Source organism: Ceratocystis lukuohia (genome assembly GCF_044167205.1).
Source record: "Ceratocystis lukuohia strain C4212 chromosome Unknown Supercontig1_pilon, whole genome shotgun sequence".
NCBI lineage: Eukaryota > Fungi > Ascomycota > Sordariomycetes > Microascales > Ceratocystidaceae > Ceratocystis > Ceratocystis lukuohia.
Window position 1 is genome coordinate 4,230,738 of NW_027263520.1, and position 21,027 is coordinate 4,251,764.

General features: G+C 46.0%; 7 protein-coding genes across 7 annotated transcripts; 3 read left to right on the forward strand and 4 right to left on the reverse strand.

The window, feature by feature from the left end:
• Positions 1-417: 417 nt before the first annotated feature.
• Positions 418-1,312, forward strand: HOO65_011070 (N-acetyltransferase 9-like protein; the record flags this gene model as incomplete). Its single annotated transcript, XM_071006076.1, has 3 exons — positions 418-439; positions 495-574; positions 653-1,312. 3 exons carry the CDS (start codon positions 418-420, stop codon positions 1,310-1,312), a joined length of 762 nt encoding a protein of 253 aa, XP_070862892.1.
• Positions 1,313-1,692: 380 nt separating this feature from the next.
• Positions 1,693-2,763, forward strand: HOO65_011071 (Pre-mRNA-splicing factor cwc24; the record flags this gene model as incomplete). Its single annotated transcript, XM_070999870.1, has 1 exon — positions 1,693-2,763. The coding sequence occupies one exon, from the start codon at positions 1,693-1,695 to the stop codon at positions 2,761-2,763; it is 1,071 nt and encodes a 356-aa protein (XP_070862893.1).
• Positions 2,764-3,244: 481 nt separating this feature from the next.
• HOO65_011072 (uncharacterized protein) lies at positions 3,245-4,057 on the reverse strand (the record flags this gene model as incomplete). The annotated part of the gene is made up of 1 exon (XM_070999871.1): positions 3,245-4,057. The coding sequence occupies one exon, from the start codon at positions 4,055-4,057 to the stop codon at positions 3,245-3,247; it is 813 nt and encodes a 270-aa protein (XP_070862894.1).
• Positions 4,058-5,288: 1,231 nt separating this feature from the next.
• Positions 5,289-6,371, reverse strand: HOO65_011073 (Nuclear distribution protein PAC1-2; the record flags this gene model as incomplete). The annotated part of the gene is made up of 1 exon (XM_070999872.1): positions 5,289-6,371. One exon carries the CDS (start codon positions 6,369-6,371, stop codon positions 5,289-5,291), a length of 1,083 nt encoding a protein of 360 aa, XP_070862895.1.
• Positions 6,372-8,660: 2,289 nt separating this feature from the next.
• On the forward strand, positions 8,661-14,970 carry HOO65_011074 (Nucleoporin NUP145; the record flags this gene model as incomplete). Its single annotated transcript, XM_071005231.1, has 4 exons — positions 8,661-8,763; positions 8,972-12,774; positions 12,989-14,788; positions 14,863-14,970. The coding sequence occupies 4 exons, from the start codon at positions 8,661-8,663 to the stop codon at positions 14,968-14,970; spliced, it is 5,814 nt and encodes a 1,937-aa protein (XP_070862896.1).
• A 2,091-nt stretch (positions 14,971-17,061) lies between these two features.
• HOO65_011075 (splicing factor PF30) lies at positions 17,062-18,149 on the reverse strand (the record flags this gene model as incomplete). Its single annotated transcript, XM_071006001.1, has 3 exons — positions 17,062-17,147; positions 17,231-18,026; positions 18,099-18,149. The coding sequence occupies 3 exons, from the start codon at positions 18,147-18,149 to the stop codon at positions 17,062-17,064; spliced, it is 933 nt and encodes a 310-aa protein (XP_070862897.1).
• A 1,048-nt stretch (positions 18,150-19,197) lies between these two features.
• On the reverse strand, positions 19,198-20,188 carry HOO65_011076 (uncharacterized protein; the record flags this gene model as incomplete). The annotated part of the gene is made up of 2 exons (XM_071006039.1): positions 19,198-19,943; positions 20,020-20,188. The coding sequence occupies 2 exons, from the start codon at positions 20,186-20,188 to the stop codon at positions 19,198-19,200; spliced, it is 915 nt and encodes a 304-aa protein (XP_070862898.1).
• Positions 20,189-21,027: the final 839 nt, after the last annotated feature.

Consider the following 21,027-nt stretch of genomic DNA (forward strand, 5'->3'; position numbering starts at 1 on the left):
TCTTCTTTCCTTCCTTCCTCCATCCACCAGAGCCCCTGCATTCTGCAGGCCATTTTTTGTAGATCCTATCATAGGTGGACATTATCTTGAGAAATGGCAAAAGAGCTCCCACCTCTCCACTGGCTTGGATACGAAACGAGCGGCTGGGCCTGCCTCGAGAGTATTTATTGGCTCACAGTCTCGCGAAAGGGGAATCACAGTCCACAGATTCTAGACATATCGCTTAGGGTTCCACAATAGCCTTACCCATTGATTTATTGATTTATTTGTCATGCTGCTTAATTCTAGGGTTAAGAAAACTCGGTGTTCATGATTAACCCCCCACAAGAATATTTTTGCGTCATCTACTATTGATAACACCAACAAGTAACTATCAGAAAGTGTCACTTAGCTTCTTCAGCAAATTTCATACTCACAATGAAAGTAAATGAAGGCATTGGTCAGAACTACTCGCTTCAGCTGCATATACAGCCATTGACTAACTCCTGATACAGCTGTCTCAACATCAAAGATTCTCCTAGTCCCTTACGAAGCCCGTCATGTTCCGCTATATCATCAGTGGATGACAGATCCTGTAAGCCTATTCAGGTTTCATGTGTTGTCTCAATATAAAACTGCTTTCACAATTACTGTACTAACTCTCCCTGAATAGAAAATTCAAGAAGCCACAGCATCAGAGCCCTTGTCTTTTGGCGAGGAGTTAGAAAACCAGAAATCATGGCGCACTAGCATTGACAAGTTGACTTTCATTCTATGTCAGCCCTCGGTGACCGCATCAGGATCACCCACTTCATCAGCTATTATCCCAGGCAATGCCGATTCCAGCGCCAATATGCTTGGTGATATCAATCTTTTTTTAACCGAGGTTGTTCTCTCTGACTCAGATGACGAAGGCGTCACTGTCCCTGGATCCGGGTCTTGCTGTACTGGTGGAGGTAATGGGTGCCACTCACACAACAAACCTGATGAGGAGAGATTATACACTGGCGAAATTGATGTAATGATAGCTACATCTATCCAGCAAGGCAAGGGAAATGGCACTGCTGCTGTTAGGGCGATGCTGCATTATATTTCTCGGAATGAGGCACGTATTGTGGCAGAAGCATCTCAAGGTGGTGAAGGTAAAATAATGTCATTGGAGGCACGGATCAAAGAGAACAACGATCGTAGTCGTAGACTTTTTTCACGGCTAGGTTTTGTACAGCGTGGTGCTGTGAACTATTTTGGGGAAATCAAGATGGTTTGCGATCGCAGCTGGAGGGATATCCGAGTTGATGGATACAACGAAGTTCCCTACATGCAAGAAGGTTAAATTGATTGCTAGCTAACAAATAAAGAAACGACATCAAGGACAGAAGTAGCTCGTGTTGCACAAAGAAACGCATCAATCCCACGGATATTAATACCGTCTACGAAATGTCAGAGCCAAGTTTAAGGTTTTGGATTATTAGTTGAATTGATAAAATGACGTAGCACGCAGACAGAATGAAAAAAGCACCGACTGGTGGGAGTCTCATCATGTTTGAAATGTTGAGAATAGTGAATCTGATAGGCAGTATATAGGGTTATAACCATAGGGTTAGTACAATGCTGATTAATTCCGATAAGATAAGAAATCACCTAAAGCAATATTCTCTAAACTTCAACTTGTGTTTATTTCCGACTCACGAATAACCAGAACAATAATTGGAAATGAACACCTCAGAATCTACGGAGACCAACAACCTCCCTACCGCGCTGTTCAAAAAACGTGGCCCGAAGGGTAAAAATCTCCGAAAGCGACCCGCCACTCCTCCGCCTGCATCCGATTCCGACCTGGACTCAGGCTTTGAATCAACTGATGACGAAAGCACCGGACAACGAATCAAGCGCCACAAGAAAAATAGGATAGCTGTAGTAGCAGCTTCATCATCCACGACCGACCCGAACTCTGCAACAAATACAGCATCAGTGACGTCAGATCTAAACGCAACTGTTTTTGCGGCAGATCGCAGCGTCGCCATCACTGATGTGAATGACGCGACGAAGCAAAGAGATTGGTTTGATGAGCCAAGTTTAGCGACGGCAGCTATCTCAAAAAACGCCAGTTCGAACAAATATACAGCCCAAAGTTCCACACCCGCAGCGTCAACATCATTGAATAGCACATACAAAGGCCTGGCCAACCAAACTAGGTTTATCGAAAAGAACCCCAATGCGCCAAATCGCACGTACGGGCCAATGAAGGCCGCTACGAATATCCGCACCATTACTGTTACGGACTACGCGCCCGATGTATGCAAAGACTACAAGCAGACAGGCTTTTGTGGCTTTGGTGATAACTGCAAATTCTTGCACTCTCGTGAGCAGGTTATGCAGGGCTGGCAGTTGGATCGAGAGTGGGAAAATGTAGGCAAGGGAAAAAAAAATATGGCTGGAACGGTTGTGGCAAATGTGGCAGAACGAACTGCTGAATCTGTTAACAGGGGTACTGCTGATATTGATGCAGCGGAGGCAGCGCTTTTGGAAAAGATTCCCTTCAAATGCATCATTTGCAAAGAAGACTACAAAGCGCCTATTGCTACACGCTGTGGGCATTATTTCTGTGAGGGATGTGCGCTTAAACGGTATCGCAAAGACCCGACATGTGCAGCTTGCGGTGTGGGCACAAACGGTGTCTTCAACGGAGCAAAGAAACTGAGTAGGTTATTGGAGAAGAAAGCGGCACGTGAGGAAGAAATCAAAAAGAAAGCAGAGTCGGAAAATGAGGCAGCTGTTCCATGAACAGATGGTGGTAGAGAGATCTGATATATGGCACCTCGTACATGGAAGTTATCGCGGGACGCATGGTACAGAACAATTTGTCCCGACTTTGAGAGAACCGCTAGCTCCAGCATGGAGTAATGGTCATTTTAATTCATACTTGGATACCCTGATTAATGAGGATGGATAGTAGGGAAATAGTGTTTTGAGGAACCTCCACATCCACTCCTGTGCTGAAAAACTACATGAGGTATTCTCGGAGAGCTCATGTTAAAAGGCCATGCTCCTCATTTCCTTTAGCCCCAACTCGCGAGTTGTCTTGTCCTTGAAATCTTCGAAGGGTAGCCTGCTAGGCAACTTCGTAGTTTGTTCTAGTTTGATTTCTTATTATTATTTGTTATGGTAAAAGGGCCTATCTTCCTGGTCCAAGAACTTTTCGGCGGGCATTTGGTTTCTTGGTTTTGGGGGTGCAAATGGCTTTCAACCAACATCTTCTTGTTTTCTACAAGAGTTTCTCGTCTAGCTCACGTCCAAATTCAACTGATGACGAAAATCTATCCATGCTGATCCCAAAGCGCACCCTCGATGAGTTTAGCTCAACACCCTCTTGTCGTAGTAGGTCCTCCCCCTGTGTGCCCATGGCTAGGTATGTATTACCCTCAATACAGGCCTCCAGCACTATTTTTTCTTCCTCTTTTTGGTCAAAATAATCTGATGGGGTTGGCGCGGACATATTCTCTTGAGACAGCTCACACATACCAGGAAAGTCCCCTTCATGGTGCGCTGAGTCTGTTGGTGAGTTGGGACATGTGATATCGCTAGATGGAATTGAAGTTATCGAGTAGTCGTCGGTCTCACCATGATCTGGGATTTTAGCTGGCCAGGCCAACTCGCAAGTAGTTAATTGAGCATCTGGTTCTTCGAAAATATCGAGATCGAAATGCGAGAGCTGGGTAAACCCGTCAAATGGCAGAACTTCAGTTGCAGTGTCTTCGTTTCGTGGAATGAGAGTTATTTCCCTTCCCTTTTCAGCACATTTATGAGTGCCAATTTTATCTTCATCTTCCTCAATTATGATCTTGGCGTAGTCATCTGAGCTCCAATACTTTGCGTGCCGATCATACTCCATCAGGAATCCTTCCTGCAAGCTATTATCAGAAAGGCTTTTTTCGGATGCTGGAAGGACAGCCTGCCCCTTTTCTTTTGTAATAAATGCCATGTCATTGTCTTTGGCGTTGATGTCTCCTGTACCCAAATTGATGCAGATTTGATTCTTGCGCAGCCGTTGTACCAGCTTCGTCTTTCTTTCTGCCATGTTGGGAGGCACTGCTGTCCTGTGGTATGGCATCGTTTTGTTTTCTGTCAACGGCATTACTGACACCTTGCTCGGCTCTGGGTTTCTATGATTGTGGTGAGCAGGACCGCGATTACGGCCAGCAATTTGCCCTGCGATATATAGCCTGGTGCTAATGGAACTTGCAGTAGTACACTTACTGCCAGAGCCTCGGAACAGCTTCGGCTCTAGTCACCTCGTGCCCGGCGGTGTATTTACCGGTGTGTGAAACGATACTTTCTTTATTTCTGATGCTAGAGGTTCTCTTTCTACCCCGGCCTAAAGAGAGCCCCAGGCGGCCAGGAATATGCACAAGCTGAGCCTCTGAGTTGGGGAAAGACAAATTTGAAGCTGAGGAAAAATTGTGCTTGTACGTTGTTAGGACACGGCTCAACACCGGGGTATGATGTTGCAGCGTATCTGGGTCTGAACAGATAGGAGTAGAGCGAAAACCGGATCTCTTTCAGCAGCCTAGAGGAGAAAGTCAGAAGTAGAACCTTAGATATGTAAAAGTTGGGGGGAGCAGGCAAAGTTTAATATGGCACTTAGCATCATGGGAATACTTCACAAACCTAGAAGAGGTGTATTAGAGCGATGGTAAGCTCATGTGAGGCGATTGTTGAGGTCTAGGGTCTGAGATGTCTGGGGAAAGACCATGAAGCCTCATTTTTTATAATGAAGCAAGGGAGACAAGATGTTAATGTTCTATTTAAATAGGTATCCGATTTGTTTCATCTTTACAAAGTTGTTTATGACTAGATTGACGGGCCGCCTTGTTTCCTCTATCAGCAAATCAACTACAAATAATAGCTAGATAAAAAAGGAACTTGGTAACTGGAACAAAAAAACAACAAGTTATATTCCCAAGATGGTACTACACTGGTCATCTTCGGACCAACCAGCAAGCTGACAACATCTTGAGCCCATGGCTTTATTTCAATTTTCTCATATCTTGGATGAATTGTTCGTGCTTTTTTGCAAGTAGTGGGTCAATTCGTGTAGTTGTTTTCCATTTTTCATTATCAAGAAGTGATTGATTGCTGTTGATGTCTAGTTCCAAGTCCCGTTAATGCATGCTCTGTACACAAACACGCCCAAGTCGACACACGGTAGGTAGAGAGGTTCTTGGTGACGATGTGCATATGCCGCCATTATGTGTATTAATTTAATAGCCGATGCACCTGTGGTTGTTTTTGGAGAGATTGTTTAATCCTTAATTTGCAAATATTCTCACAGTAGTATCCATGCTAGCTGTTGCAATGACGCACCGGATTTGCGAGCTCAAGCCATTTGCGGCGTCCGTCTTGTTCCCACCATCGCCTGAGCCATTAGCCGTCTCGGCGGAGGCTGGCGCTGATGCCCATCTCAATGAAGTAATGAACTGCTGATGGGTATCGTTGAGTACTTTGACACACTTGCCTTCCTGGCTGAGATCCCAACAACGCAAGGTCTTGTCATCAGATACTGATAACAGATATTTTCCACCAGGATGAAAGACGATCGCGCTAATCCAGTTGTCGTGGCCCACAAGTGTCCCAAGGCATGTACCACGCGAATCCCATAACTTGATAGTCTTGTCGCGAGAGCCCGAGGCCATAAACTCTGCTGTGCCCGTAGCTGGAGGTGGTGACTTGAGACCGGCCCAAGTAGCCAGGTATTGATATGATGATGGTGGCGCTAAGGCACAGCATGAAATTACGTTTTCGTGGCCTGTTAATGTAAGTGTGTTTTTGGGATTTGGCGTCGATACATCCCATAGCCGGACAGTGCGGTCGTTGCCCGTGGACAGTAGAAATCGGCCATCAATAGCTGGGCAAACATCCCGTACCCAGCCTGCATGTCCTTGTAATGTCTTAAGGCAGTATCCTGTAGAAGTATCCCATATGCGTAGGGTTTGGTCACCACTAGCACTGACAAGGAGATTGCCACCAGGAATGAAGCGTACAGTGCTGATGCTATGATCATGGCCCTTTAGTGTGCGTGTGTTTTTGTAGTCATCAGAGGGATCCCACAATTTGATGGTAAGATCAGTACTGCATGATGCCAAGAGTACATTGCCACGAGGTCCACCAAAATCGACATCCCGCACACCCTGTGTATGGGCCTTGATGGTTCGTTCTAATTCACCAAACTCCCAGTCCCAGATTTTGATGGTACAATCTTCTGAGGCAGAAGCCAAAGAGGAAAATACGGGGTGGAAGGCCACAGAATTGACAGTATCGCGATGGGATTCGAGAGAGTGACGTGATGGTGATCGGGGTAGCCAGGACGAAGGATCTTGGCTGCGCTTTGGCATGAAGGCGGGCGAGACGTTATCAAGTTCAGATTGCAATGACGCACATCGGGTTTCAAGTTCCATGATCTAGGGTAGAAAAGGAGGAAATGTTAATATAAAATAGAACTTTGTTACCAACGGGTCTCCTAGGCCATGCCTAGTAATAGTGTTGATGTTGGTTTTTAGTTTCGGTATGCGCATTACCTTTTTCTGTAGTCGCACTACACTAGTCCATTTCTTTTCTAACAACGTCTCGTATTTCTTGGCTGTATCGGTGTCAAATACCTCTTCGCTCAAGTTCAAGTCTTCGCGCAAGGCTGTCGTAGCATTTGGTAAGCCATTGGCAGCCACGTAGGCGATGATAGATTTGTGCCTGTGAAAAAGAGGGGGTTAGCCGGCACTCAAATGTAAAATTGAAAGAAGAAATGGATTTTAAGGCAACCTACAGCTCTTCAGCCTGTCGGTTAGTCAATATAGGGGCCATTGTTTGTGTAGCTAGTATTGAAGGGACTGAGTTATGCCAGTAATGCGGAGTTTGAAAGACCAGAAACAGACAAAGTTTCAATAGCAAGGTGCTGTCGGTTGATAAGAGTAGGTTAAGTATCTCAGCCGCAAGACCATTCAATTTTACTCAGACTCGGCAAAACGGAGAGCTTTTGGGTAGCAAAAGTAGGGCTCCCAATATTAATCAAGCCAGGTCTTTGAGTACTTGGTGTAAATGCGTTGAGTAGAATCGCGGGAGGACCAAGATACTATGCAGATAATGACAATATACTAGTATTTGGGAAACAAGGCGTCGTAGGTAAGTAGAAATAAGAATTATTTTTTTCTCGGGGAGAAATGGAGACGAAAGAAAACCCAGTGTTAGGATAGTACCACAATTCGATGGCTTCTAGGTTTGTGAAATCACGAAGTCTAGATGATGGAAAAGACTTTGAAACTTCGTAGCCCACGAAGGGCAGCAGGGGAAGGAGGAGACGTTAGAAGAGGATGCATTTTAAACCCTAACCCTATATATGGTACTTGGTATCGTAGCAAGAATCGTATTCTTATTTTGCTTCAATTTATAGGTCAAGCCGGAAATCAATACTTGGGCAGGCTAGTTATATCTTTCTTGCCCATTAATCCAACTCGCCTTATTCAAGATTGTGTCTATTACAACACGATAGTATTATACCTTTTACGATCAAACTCGAGATTAAATTTGCTATCTAGAAGAACTACATCAATATGTGTATGTTATCTCATTGTAGTTAATAGTTGTTAGTTGAAGTACTTAACTCGACATGAACGTTAATTCGAGACTATTAATTCTACTATTGAGTAGCATAATTGTTTTAGAGCTCTACTAGTTTCTTTGTAGTATTTAGCAAGGTAAAAATAATAAAGTATATATAGATGATAGTGGAGGGCATGTTGGTGATGATTATTAGGGTTAACAGATGTTGGATGTTTGGTGCAACCAGCTTCGCAATACTAGGTTAGGCAAAGACTAGGCAGGAGCTAAGCTTCGACCAATCATACGCGCGGCCTGATCTTTATATGTGCAAGCTCGACACGCTTCAGCTTTTAGAAATCGCAGCCTTGCCTGAAAATCCTTTCCAGTTTTTTCTCCCTTGTAAAGATTTGACTATAAGGCAAAAAGCAGACGATTTGATCATCTGCTTGACTTTGTGGCCTCGTCTGGAAAACTAATTTCATCCATATTTGTCTTTTTTTCTCTTTTCCTTCTGGCATTTTGTACTGGAATTCTTTTTTTCTTTTCTCTTTTCGCAGGGCAACTGTTTTACGCGCCTTGTTTGCTCGCCATTATTTACTTTTGCTTCCCTCGCACTTGGCTCCGTGCCATACCGACGATTTCTAATTATCAGCCTTGAATTGTCTTGAATTGTCGCGTTCTTCACTCTGTGATTGTGCTTTATTTCCTCAGTAGTCTATCGACAAAAGACTCTTGTATATCCCCTCTACGCGATAAGGTTCGTTGATTTTCTTTAACTCTTTCTTCCCTCCCAAAAACAGATACTTATTTTTGCGGCCTTGTTCGCATGCACGCAAGGCGAATTCTAATTTCGAAATCATAATCTAGCGCTATAACGTCTTTCTGTCTGTACTCTGTAGTTACAGCGACAGATCGCTCGACGGGCTACTTGCATCACGATTTCAAAGGCAATTGCCACCAGACTGCACCGCGCACTATAGAACAGCCAACGCCCAACGCCCAATCCTTATTCTCAACCGAACCCCAGCGGCTGTGCCGAGCGAAGTCGAGTTTAGTTTTGTAAATAGGCTCGTTAACTACCCGCTGCCACAATGTCATTTGGTGGCTTCGGCGGCTTCGGCCAGTCGAACAATAACAACCAAAGCTCTGGTGGTTTTGGCTTTGGCGCCAACACAAACAACACCTCTACACCTGGTAAGGGATATTTAACCACCATATATCTGATTTTGGTTGCAGTCTAAAGACACTGTCATGTCGTGGTCTTTTGATGTTAGTTTACATCATTAGGATTTTATATCACAGATGTGACTTGGATTTGTGTCTAATGTGATGAATACGAGCATTCTTTCCGCCAAAATCTTTGTCATATATTTACCAGAACTAACAATGACCTTCTCTGCAGGTGGCTTTGGATCTACGAATACGACAAGCGCCTTCGGTGCTAACAAGTCTACCTTTGGGACGCCAGCTAGTGGCGGCGGTCTTTTCGGTTCCTCGAATAACAACAACAACACCACTACTAGCGGCAACACGTTCGGGGCATTTGGAGGCAACAATAACACAACAACAACTTCTGGGTTTGGCTCGAGCTCAGGTAATGGCTTGTTTGGTGCTAACAAGCCTGCTACTACTGGCACTGGGTTTGGATCGACCTCTGCAGGTGGTGGCTTGTTTGGTGGCGGCGGTAATAATACGCCAAGCGGGTTTGGCGCCGTTAACAACCCTGGTATTGGAAATGCTGGCGACCCGCCTGGAACCAACACAATACCGTTTCAGGCATATCAAGAAAAAGAAGGAGGCTCCTCTACAACCACTAATTCCTTCCAGAACATTCTGTTTCAGGACGCCTACAAGAAGTGGTCGGCAGATGAACTGCGTCTTGTGGACTACGCCCAAGGTCGCCGTTTTGGCAACGCTTCTGGTGGCGGTGCCTTTGGTGTGAATGCTTTTGGCAGTGGTACATCAGCCTTTGGTACAAGCAACAATACCAACCAGACGCAAACTTCTGCCTTCGGATCTAGCATTTCAGGCGGCGGCGGCGGTCTTTTCGGGGCCAACAACAATACGACAACCACCAACTCAACCGGGTTTGGCACAAACAATAACAACACGACTTCTGCGTTTGGCAGTGGCGGCGGTATGTTTGGTGCAAAACCTGCTGGCACTGGTGGCTTATTCGGTGGTGCTTCTACCACTAACACCCCTAGTGGAGGACTTTTCGGAAACAGTAATGCCGCTAGTTCTGGTACCACTAGCAATGCCTTCGGATCTAACACGGGCGGTGCATTTGGCCAAACTAACACTCCAGCTGCTGGTGGTGGACTGTTTGGTAACAACGCTGCTAAGCCTGCCACAAATGCATTTGGTAGTGCATTTGGCTCTAATAATACTACCGGAACAACCACTGGGGCTTTTGGTCAGTCCAACACTGCTACTCCCGGAGCGTTCGGTCAAACAAACACTGGAACTACAGGTGGAGGTCTCTTTGGCGGTGGCGCCACTCCTGCTGCTAATACTGGGGGTGGACTTTTCGGAAACAACAATACTACTGCAGCTGCCTCAACTAATGCATTTGGTGCTACCAACACGATCTCTTCAACAGGGGGGGGTCTGTTCGGTAACAACAATGCTGCGAAGCCTGGTGGTTTGTTCGGGGCTGCTCAAACGACAACCCCTGCAACTGGCGGAGGACTATTTGGTAACAACGCAGCCAATAACGCCACTACTACTACCAATGCCTTTGGCGCAGCGAACAACGCTAACTCTGGCACTACTGGTGGCGGTCTCTTCGGTGCTGCTAAGCCTGCTACATCTGGTGGTCTCTTCGGAAACAATGCACCTGCCGCTACAGCTGGTGGTGGCGTGTTTGGGAATGCTGGTGCAGCTAACACCACTATACAAGCCACTGGAGGTCTATTTGGAGCAGCTGGCCAGACTCAGCAAAAGCCTTCCCTCTTTGGTCAAACACAGACTGCTGGAACGGGGGCTTTTGGTATGCAAAACTCCCAGGCTGGAGGTTCATTGTTTGGAGGTGCGCAAGCCGGTTCTTCTCTTCTAGGCCAGAGCAACTTGACGGGCAACCAAAATGTTGGTACGGGCGCTCAGGGCCTAAACGCTAGTATCAATGATGTTTCCGCATATGGTAATGCTTCTTTATTCGCTGGTCTTTCTAGTGGAGAGGTATCTAATCCTGGCCCCCTGGCAACGCCATTGTCAACCAAGGGGAAAGCTAAGAAGAGCAATGTTCTGCCAATGTACAAACTGAACCCAGCCTCCAGCTCTCGCTATGCCACTCCACAGAAACGTGGCTTTGGATTCTCATATAGCACCTATGGAACACCGAGTAGTCCTGCAAGCATATCCGGCACACCTAGTGGTCTGGGCCGTAGCTTGCTAGCTACCAGCTTGTCTCGTGGTCTTAGTAGAAGTCTTTCGACAAACAGCCTTCGTCGAACTTATGGGGGCGAGGAAGGCTCTAGTGGCACCAACAACGGTCTTGCCACCAACAGCATCCTTACACCGGGTGCTTTTTCGTCAAGCACTACGTCTCGGTACTACGGCGGTAGTGGAAGCCTCAATTCTGGTAATAAGAAACTAATCATCAATCGCGATGTTCGAAGCGACTTGTTTTCAACACCTTCCAAAGAAAAGCCGTTAATTGAATCTTCCTCCAACCCTGCTCCTGTCGCTAGTGGTAGCACACGAAAGTTGAGCAAGCGTGTGTCTTTCGAGACAAATGGCGGTGTTAACAGTGATAAGGAAGAAGTCTCATCTGCCCCTAAATCGCGGGTTTCGGCTTTGGCTAATAGTGAACGGGGGATCAAGGCTAGCGTCAGCATGCCGTCGCTTCACGATTCTGTCAAGGGCAATGAACTCGCCATCGTTCATGAAGAAGAGATCGGCTCACCAGTGCCTACCCCTAGTACTGGTAAGGACAGTCTTCCGGGTCAGTATTGGATGTCACCATCGATAAAGGAGCTTTCCAGTATGAACCGCCTTCAGCGCCAGAGCGTCGTCGACTTCACTGTTGGCCGTGAAAATGTTGGCCAGGTTCAATTCAAGGTTCCGGTTGATCTCAGCAACATCGACATTGACGACATAGTTGATAATATTGTCATTCTCGAGACCCGCTCCGCCACTGTTTACCCTATTGCGGAGAAAAAGCCTCCCATGGGCCGAGGCCTAAATGTTCCTGCTCGCATTACCCTTGAGCAGTCGTGGCCGCGTGGTAAGAGAGACACAAGTGATGAGACACGCATTGCCAAGCATGTGAACCGCCTTCGTCGCATTGTTGATACTGAATTTGAGGAATATGATTCGGAATCTGGCGTTTGGGTTTTCTCCGTTGAGCATTTCACGACTTATGGTCTAGATGACGAAGATGAGTCTGATGCTGATGCTACTGAGTTTCCTGAGTCTACTGAAACCGCTCTAGCTGCTCCCCAAAATCAAGTTGATTTGGATGGTGAGTGCTCTATCCTCAGCCCCTCGAGCGATTCTTTTGGCTCTGATCCAGATGACACTTTTGATTTCCGTAACAAGCGTTTAGCCCTACCTGGAACTTTTGATTCCGTCGCTGCGACCAACACCCAGCCTCGAGTCGAGTCTCATCTCCAGTCTTTTTTAGGGGTTAGCTCCGTAGGTTCGGGACCGAATCAAATCATGCTATCTGTTGAGGATAGTGATCTTGGTGACGAATATGCCGCTTCTGAGGGTGAGGACATGGCGAGTCTCACTACTGGAAAGCATCATGCTGCGGAGCACTTTGAAGACTACTCGTCGGCTTCTTCGGAGGTTATGGAAGAAGACATGAACAATGATGAGAGCGAGGATGATGATTTAGGTGATGATGAGGAAGCACCTGGTGGTGGCGTTCTACGAGCTCGTATGCGAGCCCTCAAGATGTCTGCTGGCCCTGTTCGTGTTGAGGTTACAGATGGCAATGACTGGATGGATATGCTTAAGAAGACCGTTAGCCCGGTCAAGCGGGACCGCGTTCAGTTTAGGGATGGCAATGCTGAGCTAATGCCCATGAACCTGGCTGCGCAACCCGGCATTGTGGACTCTGAGGAGGAGGAACGCGAGCTCCTGGGAATTATTGGTGAAGGCCGTGGCTTTGCTACAACAATTGATTTGATGAACTCTTTATTTGAGAGGCCATCCTCTAAGCCCAAGCCTCAGCCCCAGCCCCGAGGCTTTGTTCAGGTGCGTAGTGTCACCCTTGTTTAGATATCCCATCCAGGAAGAAGAACAACATGACTTGGTTCTAATAAAAGCCATATAATATATGTTGCAAGGAGCTCATTTACTTTTACCTTCCTGTTCTCCTCCAATACTAACCGTATTGCTTTTTCTTCTGTTTCTCCCTTTTATTTTTTGAGCATGTCTTTACTGACGAAAACCCATTGCCTGATTTTAGTGGCCTTATGATCGTCAACCAAAAGTTGCTAATGCTCCGACCAACATCCCCACCACGACTCGGGTACGGTGGGGGACTGATGGAACTATGGTCATGGCTACTCGGCCTGCGCAAAAATCCTTACAACCGATGAACCTCAATGATAACAGCATTCTCTCGATTCAAAACCGTCGACTCCCAGATGAGCTTTCCGGGGTTCGGCTGGGCAGACTTTCTGCGGACCGAGCTGCTCATCTTCTCGATAACCATATGCGACACACAAAAGTCAATATCTTGAATGGTGTTCCTAAGGCTTCTCTGGATATACCTTCGCTTAAGACAATGTTCCAGGATCGGAATACTTCGGATACTGGAGCTGCTCACGAAAAGCTGGTTTGGGACCTTGCTAGCATCCTTTTTGATCCCATCCAGGACGGGTCTTCTCGGGATCGTAAGGATAAGCTCTCTGCGTTTTGGACTGATCTTGTAGCTTCGTCATGTGCCACGGAAGCTGCATTTTCCAAGTCTCTTGAGATGAAGGCTGTTGCATCGCTTGCTGGACATCGTGTTCAAGAGGCATGTAAACATCTTCTTGACGGCAAGAACTTCCATCTTGCCACCTTGGTTTCCTTGATTGGCACTGACGAAACTCTTAAGAATGACATGCGCGATCAACTGAGTGGATGGAGAGACGCTATGATGCTTTCAGAGCTTTCAGAGCCCATTCGTGCTATATACGAGATGATTGCTGGCAATGTTTGTGTGTGCGAAGGTATCAAGGGTGTCCCTCCCCAGGACCGTATTGATTCGTTTATCATTTCGACCAAGTTTTCCCTGGACTGGATGCAAGCCTTTGGCCTTCGCCTCTGGTATGCCACTTCACCCAATGATAGTCTAGCAGTCGCAATTCGCAAGTTTCACGATGATATTTCCCAGGGCCTGGAGCCTCTGCCCATGCCATGGTTTATCAAGCAGGCCATTGCCCCATTATGGGATGACAAGGCCCGGGATCAGCGTCAAGATCTTCTTTGGGGTCTTCTGAAACTATATGCTGGGATTGATATTGGTCTTGAGTGTGTTATTTGCCCCGAGAACTCCCAGATGTCGCCTCTTGATTGGCGACTCTCCTGGCAGTTGGGTCAGGCCTTATCATCTGTCACTGACTTGTCATTTGGGGCCAATAGTGAAACTCAAGCCGATTCTGCAACTCTTTCATTTGCCTCCCAGTTGATAAATGAGGGAAGCTGGCTTCAGGCTGTGTTTGTCCTTTTACATATACATGATCCTGACTCGCGGGCCAAGGCAATCCGGGATCAACTGGCTCAAAACGCTGGATCGATTGGTATTGAGAGTGATGATACGTTTATTACACTTACTCAAGTATTCAAAATTCCAGCCGCCTGGGTCTGGGAGTCACAGGCTTTGTATATGCGGAGTGTCATGCACGATGCCCCAGCTGAAGTCCACTGCCTTCTGCGAGCAGGTGCACTTGTGGAGGCCCATCAGCGGTTTACAGAAGAGGTGGCACCTTTGGCCATCATTGAGCGTGACTACAAGCTGTTATCGTCAATTCTGACCGAGTTTGAGGATCGTCATGATGCCATTCCCAACTGGTCTTTGGGTGGAGATGTGTACCAGGATTTTCTGTCCATAATCACCATCAAGACTAAGAAGGAAAGTGTGCCGATTTCCTTGCTGACCAAGATGTTGTCAACTCTACCCGCGATGCAGGAGGCCTCTGTCAACCAAGATGCTTTAGTTACTGCGGCTGTGTCTGAGATGAGCAGCATTCTCGCTCGCATTATTACTGAGGTTTCTCAGGTAGGTTAACTAAGACTATAGCTTATCAGTTCTCGCTGATTGTATTGAACATAGTACTAATATAATCTCAATAGGACTCGCTACTTCACCGTGTTTTATCCATCCCTCTTACGGAGGATGGTCACCTGAAGTACTCAATTGACCTTAGCATAGCATATTACAAAGGTATCATGACGCGTTAAAGGTTAATTGAGTATGGTAAATTGACTTGTTAGCCTCGGGATATCTTATGGCATTGTACGAAGATGGATGGTGTTAGGACTTCCCTTTTTTTCTTTCTTTCGTTCGTGTATATTGTCATTGTGCTTTTTTGACTTGGTATTCTCTTTTTTCTTTGATTTGAGTTGTTGGCTGACAGGAAAAGAGTATCCTCTGCCTACAGTGTGCATTAAAATCCATTTATTTAGCCTTTAATTATCCTGTCATTAATGCTGTAGTTGTCCCTCTGTAGTGATCTCGGTAGTGATGATGGGAAGTCACCCAGCACACCGTGTCATGTCACGTGACTGACCATATATCACAAGCTCTAGAAAATTACGTAGATAGACTAAATTGAAATTCTTGCTGGCAAAATCACCACACCCTCAGTAAAGCTGACTAATCAATACTATCGTAACTTGGGACAGATCTCGCGTTCAAAACTCAAAAGCTGCGTTCATCAATTGTTTTTTGGTTGCTGCCATGTTGGTGTTATAAAATGCATGGGACGATCTCGAGACTATTGCATCGCACTTTGCTGCGTGCCCATGAAAATCCATTGGTACGACCTGACAGTATAATCTAAGTACACAATCTCTCTCTTATATTAACGCGCACATTACGTGTATTTTTCCCCTTAGGGACTCCCGCGATCGGGAACACCGCCTTATTGGCCGCGGATGCCAAAGAAGAGAAATATCCGGGGCGTCAACAAGGTCATCGCAGTGTCCTCCGCTAAGGGTGGTGTAGGCAAAAGCACAATTGCTGGTGTGTGTCTGTGTTCAGAATAGGCAAAGCAGACTGCTGAGATGTCGCTTGCCATGCTATGTTTTTTTTTGACTCAGCCGCTGACAGGTGATGGAACTGAATTTTAGCCAACCTGTCTTTATCATTCGCCCGTATGGGGTTCAAAGCGGGCATTTTAGACGTTGATATTTTTGGTCCTTCGATCCCTACCATTTTCAATCTTAGCGGGGAACCGCGATTATCCGAGTGTAGGCTTTTTCATTCTTTATTTCGACTGAAGGGTATCTAACAGCATAGACTTTCAGATAACCAACTCATGCCACTCACTGGATATGGTGTCAAAACGATGTCAATGGGGTATTTAGTTGGCGAAGAGCAGCCCGTAGTGTGGCGTGGCCCAATGGTCATCAAAGCTATTCAACAGCTTCTCCATGAAGTAGATTGGGGCGAGCTTGATGTGTTAGTCTTGGACTTGCCGCCGGGAACCGGCGATACTCAGCTTACGATCACGCAACAGGTAGTTCTAGAAGGTGCGTCACCCCATTATCCAATCATGTGCCAGAATGGGGAGTTAGGTGTGTGTGTGTGTTTACTGATATATTCTTTTTGCAGGTGCTGTGATAGTATCTACTCCTCATACTCTTGCAGTTAAGGACGCATTGAAGGGCATCAACATGTTTAAAAAGACTAATGTCAACATACTCGGCATGGTCCAAAATATGTCCCTTTTTACATGCCCTAATTGTCATCATGACTCTCATGTGTTTGGTGGCAACCAGCGAATGGGTGCTCTTTGCGAGGAGCACCAGGTAGATTTTCTGGGTGATATACCCCTTGATCAAGCCATAGGCCATGATGCGGACACTGGGCGACCTACTGTAGCTATAGATACCGAGAACGGTAGGTCACAAGCCTTTTTCTCAATTGCCGAGAGAATCGCAGCCAAGATTGGTCTCATGAACTAAGTTAACGATTAAGGTTCAAGCTAAAATCAAGGAAACTTCATTTAATCCTTAGACCTAAATAATAAATGGGCTGAAAATAAATACTTGAAGGTGACGACGTTCTTATGACAGGCCAACAGCCCTAAAATCCCGGCTATACATGTCCATCCTATCGTCATGTCTCATCCATAGACGCAGAAGGAGTACCTTGCTTGCGGGGGAACAGGATAAAGAGTAATAGTGTTAGTGTGACAAAAAAATATGTGTTGCGTTGCCGAAGTAGTGTGTAGCAAAAGCAATCCAAACCAAAAAGAAGAAAGTTCTACAAAACTCCAGCTACACTATATCATGAAATAAGTGATGGCAGTAAGACGCCATTACAAGCTAATCCATATCGTCTGCTGGTTGATACACATGTCGTGTTCTTGCTGAGTCTTTGCGCATGGCCTTTCCAGACCCGGTAAATCCAACTAGAAAAGTATCAGTAAATCAGATCAACTAACCCATTTTACGGGCCCCACCATCATGTTCGTGAGGTTCAAAAAAGACTTACCCCGGCCATTCACGCCCTCGGGAGTTCGGAACATGCTGTCTTTCTTCTGCGTCTTTCCAAACTTGGACTTCGTCTGAAAATCCTGCCACTTCGACTTTCCCGCCTCCAGTTCTTTGTTAGCCTTCATCTTCTTAGCCTTACGAGGCTTATCTTCGCCATCCAAGGTGCCCTTTTCGGCACGCATCCTAGCAACCTGGTCTGGATATAAACTTGCTGCAGCCGAAACTACGGTGCCGGTAGCAGCCGAGGCTCCAGGAGCATTGGGGATAGGCGAAAAAGTTGATGGAGATTCAACAGCAGGTGTAGAAGAGCCGGATGTCATAGAAACGGGTGCGCTATCAGAGATAAGTGTGTCGTCAGCCTTACGCTTATTGCTAAACGGCTTAATGTCGCGTGCACGCAGAGTCTCTGATGTATCGTAGCTCTTGAACTTTACTGTATATACTGGAGCCGTAATTGAGCCTGTGATCGAGGTGATTCGTGCAGGGTAAAAGCCTCGGTCGCCCGAGACCCAGCGGGCCAAAACGATATCGTTAACTCGATAGGTAGTTGTTTCATCATCTGTGTGGTTCGCCGCTGGTACAGCAGCAATTGGTTGGGTCGTCGAGACGGTCTTCTTGAGACCTGTGGAAGCGGAAGTGGAGATAGTCTGGGTAGTAGCAGGTTGCGGTTCCTTGGGTTTCAGCTCAGCCAATGATTCATTAAGAAAGGATATGATTTGAGTCAACTCTTCTCTCAAGCCTTTCAGCTCGCCATTATCTGAATCTTCTTTGAGTTGCGATTCAACTAGATTGAGCTGTAATACACTGTTAGTAGATAGATAGCTTGCAGATGTTGTACGAAAAGCAAAAGCCATAGGTTAGCACACCTGTTCTTGATAGAGCAAGCGATCTTGCTCTAGTTCAGATTGATTAGACATAGTAATAAGCGTTAAACGGAGGTTGTAGTTTTTGTTGCAGGCTATATTTCTATTCGGGAATGTCGTGCAATAGTATGAGGTGAATGATGTGGGAAAAGAAGGAGGAATTAGAGAGTTCGTACGCGACGATTGTTTTTGGCGATGAATTTCGCAAACCCGTCAAGACAAGTTGGATGTTTTCTAGCCATAAATGTGGGGCTAAAGATGTCATATTCCTGTGCAACCGAAGCCAATAAGGTCACGTGATGCATGCTGCGTGATGGCATCACTATTGTCCTTAGTTTGGTTGTACAGGCTGTTTTTCATGTCTATGCCTCATTATCCCATACCAAATTCTATCTATGCAATGTGACGTTTCCCTGTCAAGACCATTTTGATAAGTGAGCTTGACTGTACCGAAGTTGTCGACTTGTATTACAAGAGGTATAATAATAATATACCATACATGGGTCAAACAGAACAAAAGATATGATCAGCATGTGAGGTTTACATAGTAAGGTTATGATCAATCTATTTCAGTGTTTGTTGAGTTTTAATATGATTAGAGATTTGTGTTATAACACTGGCCTTTCGGTAATATAATACAACAAGCGACCGCTAATACTGGATACCTCTTTTTTACTATGAACCTATAAGCTGGTATTTGATGTATATCCTACGTATCAATTTGTCGTTTGTCCGTTCACTCAACGAAAATTTCGGCCATTCTGAACGAAAATGAAAAAAAAAGTTTATAGAACGGAATCTCGAGATGGACTGGAACCACGTAACTATAAGACAATATGGGAATTTAAAAAAAAAAAAAAGAAAGACAGTTCCCTAGAACTGTGGTGAAACCCACATCCCGGGTCAAGCGAATGAAAACAGTCAATAAAGTGGGACGATAGCCCCGCGCTAGCGCCGAAGCGAAACTAGCAGAGCTTGAGATAAGTCAGGAGCTTAAAAAAGACGACAAAGTAAGTCGGGTGCTTTGAAATAATGTCTTTGCGCGAGAAAAAAAAAGATATGAAACTTTTGGGTAAATTAGTGACGACACTGATTACGAGCTTCACATCATGTCTGGAGGCGTATAAAAGCTGGCTGGTCCTCGTGGGACACAAGCTGGCGGGACAGATGCCATCCCATAGGAGGAGTTATAATTCTGGCCATGGTATTGTGGCCGGTACTGGCTTGATACAGAGGAGCCCATGTCATAGCTATACTCGACATTGCTATCGTAAACAGGAGGCGACCCAACCTGTGAGGACCCGGATAGTGTAGCGTACTGATGGGTGGGAGACGGGCTGGAGTTAGCCAGGTTAGGCGAAAGAAGATGCTCACTTGTTCCAGGAGGAGGCGGTGAGTGTGCATGCATTGTACTTTCTGGAGAAGCATGGCCAAAGAAAGCCGATTGACCTGCAAGTCCTGGAGTCGCGTTATATGCAGAGTGGTTGGCTTGAGAGAAGCTAATATTTCCATGGGGTAAATAGGATGACGGAGCAGGAAGGAATGTCGATGCTGATACAGTGGGCATGGGAGTATCATAATTTGTGGCAGTCCAGTTGATGTTGCTCGACATATTGCCAGGTGGAGATGGGTATCTCGTTCTTGAGCTGGCGGCAAAGGTAGACGCCAAGCCAGGCAAAACTCCATCTGGATGGCCTAGATTGTCACGCTCATCTCTTTGAGAAGGCGTTCGAGTATGTTTCGATCGCCGCCGGGGCCGATTCTCAGCCTGCTCTAAAGAGTGACTATCTGGGGCTTCCCCACTGTTCCGCCGATCAGTTTCCAGCTTTTCTTCTCTCTTTCGCTTGCCTATATAGCAATAGAAGTTAATGATATTTTCTTGTATTTGGGCACATGGACTAGAGATGGTATGATTGAAACGTACGATAATTGCGCTGAGCAATACGATTTTGCAAGCGACGGCGAGTTGCGAGATCTGACTCCTTGGTCCAGTCCTCATCAGGGCGAGCTTCGGGACAAAAGGCGCTGCTGGAGTGAACGGCGGTATTGAATGGAGGCGATGCTGGCCTCTGAGAGCCCGAGAGAGACGACATGTTTGGTGGTCTGATTGGGGCCAGTGGTGCCCGGTATGGGGGATGAAGATGTGAGCGGACAGGAAGTAACCGACCAGAAGGATTAGAAAGTTGATGAGCCATCAAGAATACCCCCCGCAAAGTAGCATATGAGAACTATAGAAATGATAGGAGTATTAGGAGTCGGGATGGCGCAAAAAAGAAAAGGATAAAAAATGAATACAGGATAGATGGTGAAGTTTATGGAAGACAGAATAAGTTCCCAGTATGAAGAGAGGAAAGAGCTTGACCTCAATAATTATATGCACCTTCCTGCCGATGCTATGAGTAATGCTGAGGAAGAAGGCAGTATGATTACATGGAAAGAGGCTGTAGGAGAACGGGGAACGGGTCAGGTTGGCTAGATATTTATACAGCAAGCGCTATGTAGAAGTACCTACCTACTCTGTTGATAGCTGATTGCCACTAGGTTGTATCCAGATTATTAGTATTGGGCACTCCATGATTAACTTGTTTGGTGCAGGTCTTGTGGGGTGTGGAAAATACGGGAAACTATTACAGCCACTCCTGCTTCTCTGTTGGAGCTCATGACAAAACCGAGTGCTGGTGACAAAGCCAGGCAAGAACAGGCCAGGCAAAGAAAGCTAGGAAAATCTAGGTAGGGGGCATGGGGCAGGGGGGCATCCAACACATCCAACAGAGAGGAAAAGGAAGCTTTGTAAGTATGCCCAAAAGAGCAAGAAATCGCCGACGCGTTCCTTCTGACCTGTCTTGGGCGTTTTTTTTTTATTTCTATTTTTCTCTTCTTTTCTTTTTTTTTTGTCTGATGGAGCGCTTCTTGCCCTGCCGTAAAAGATTGG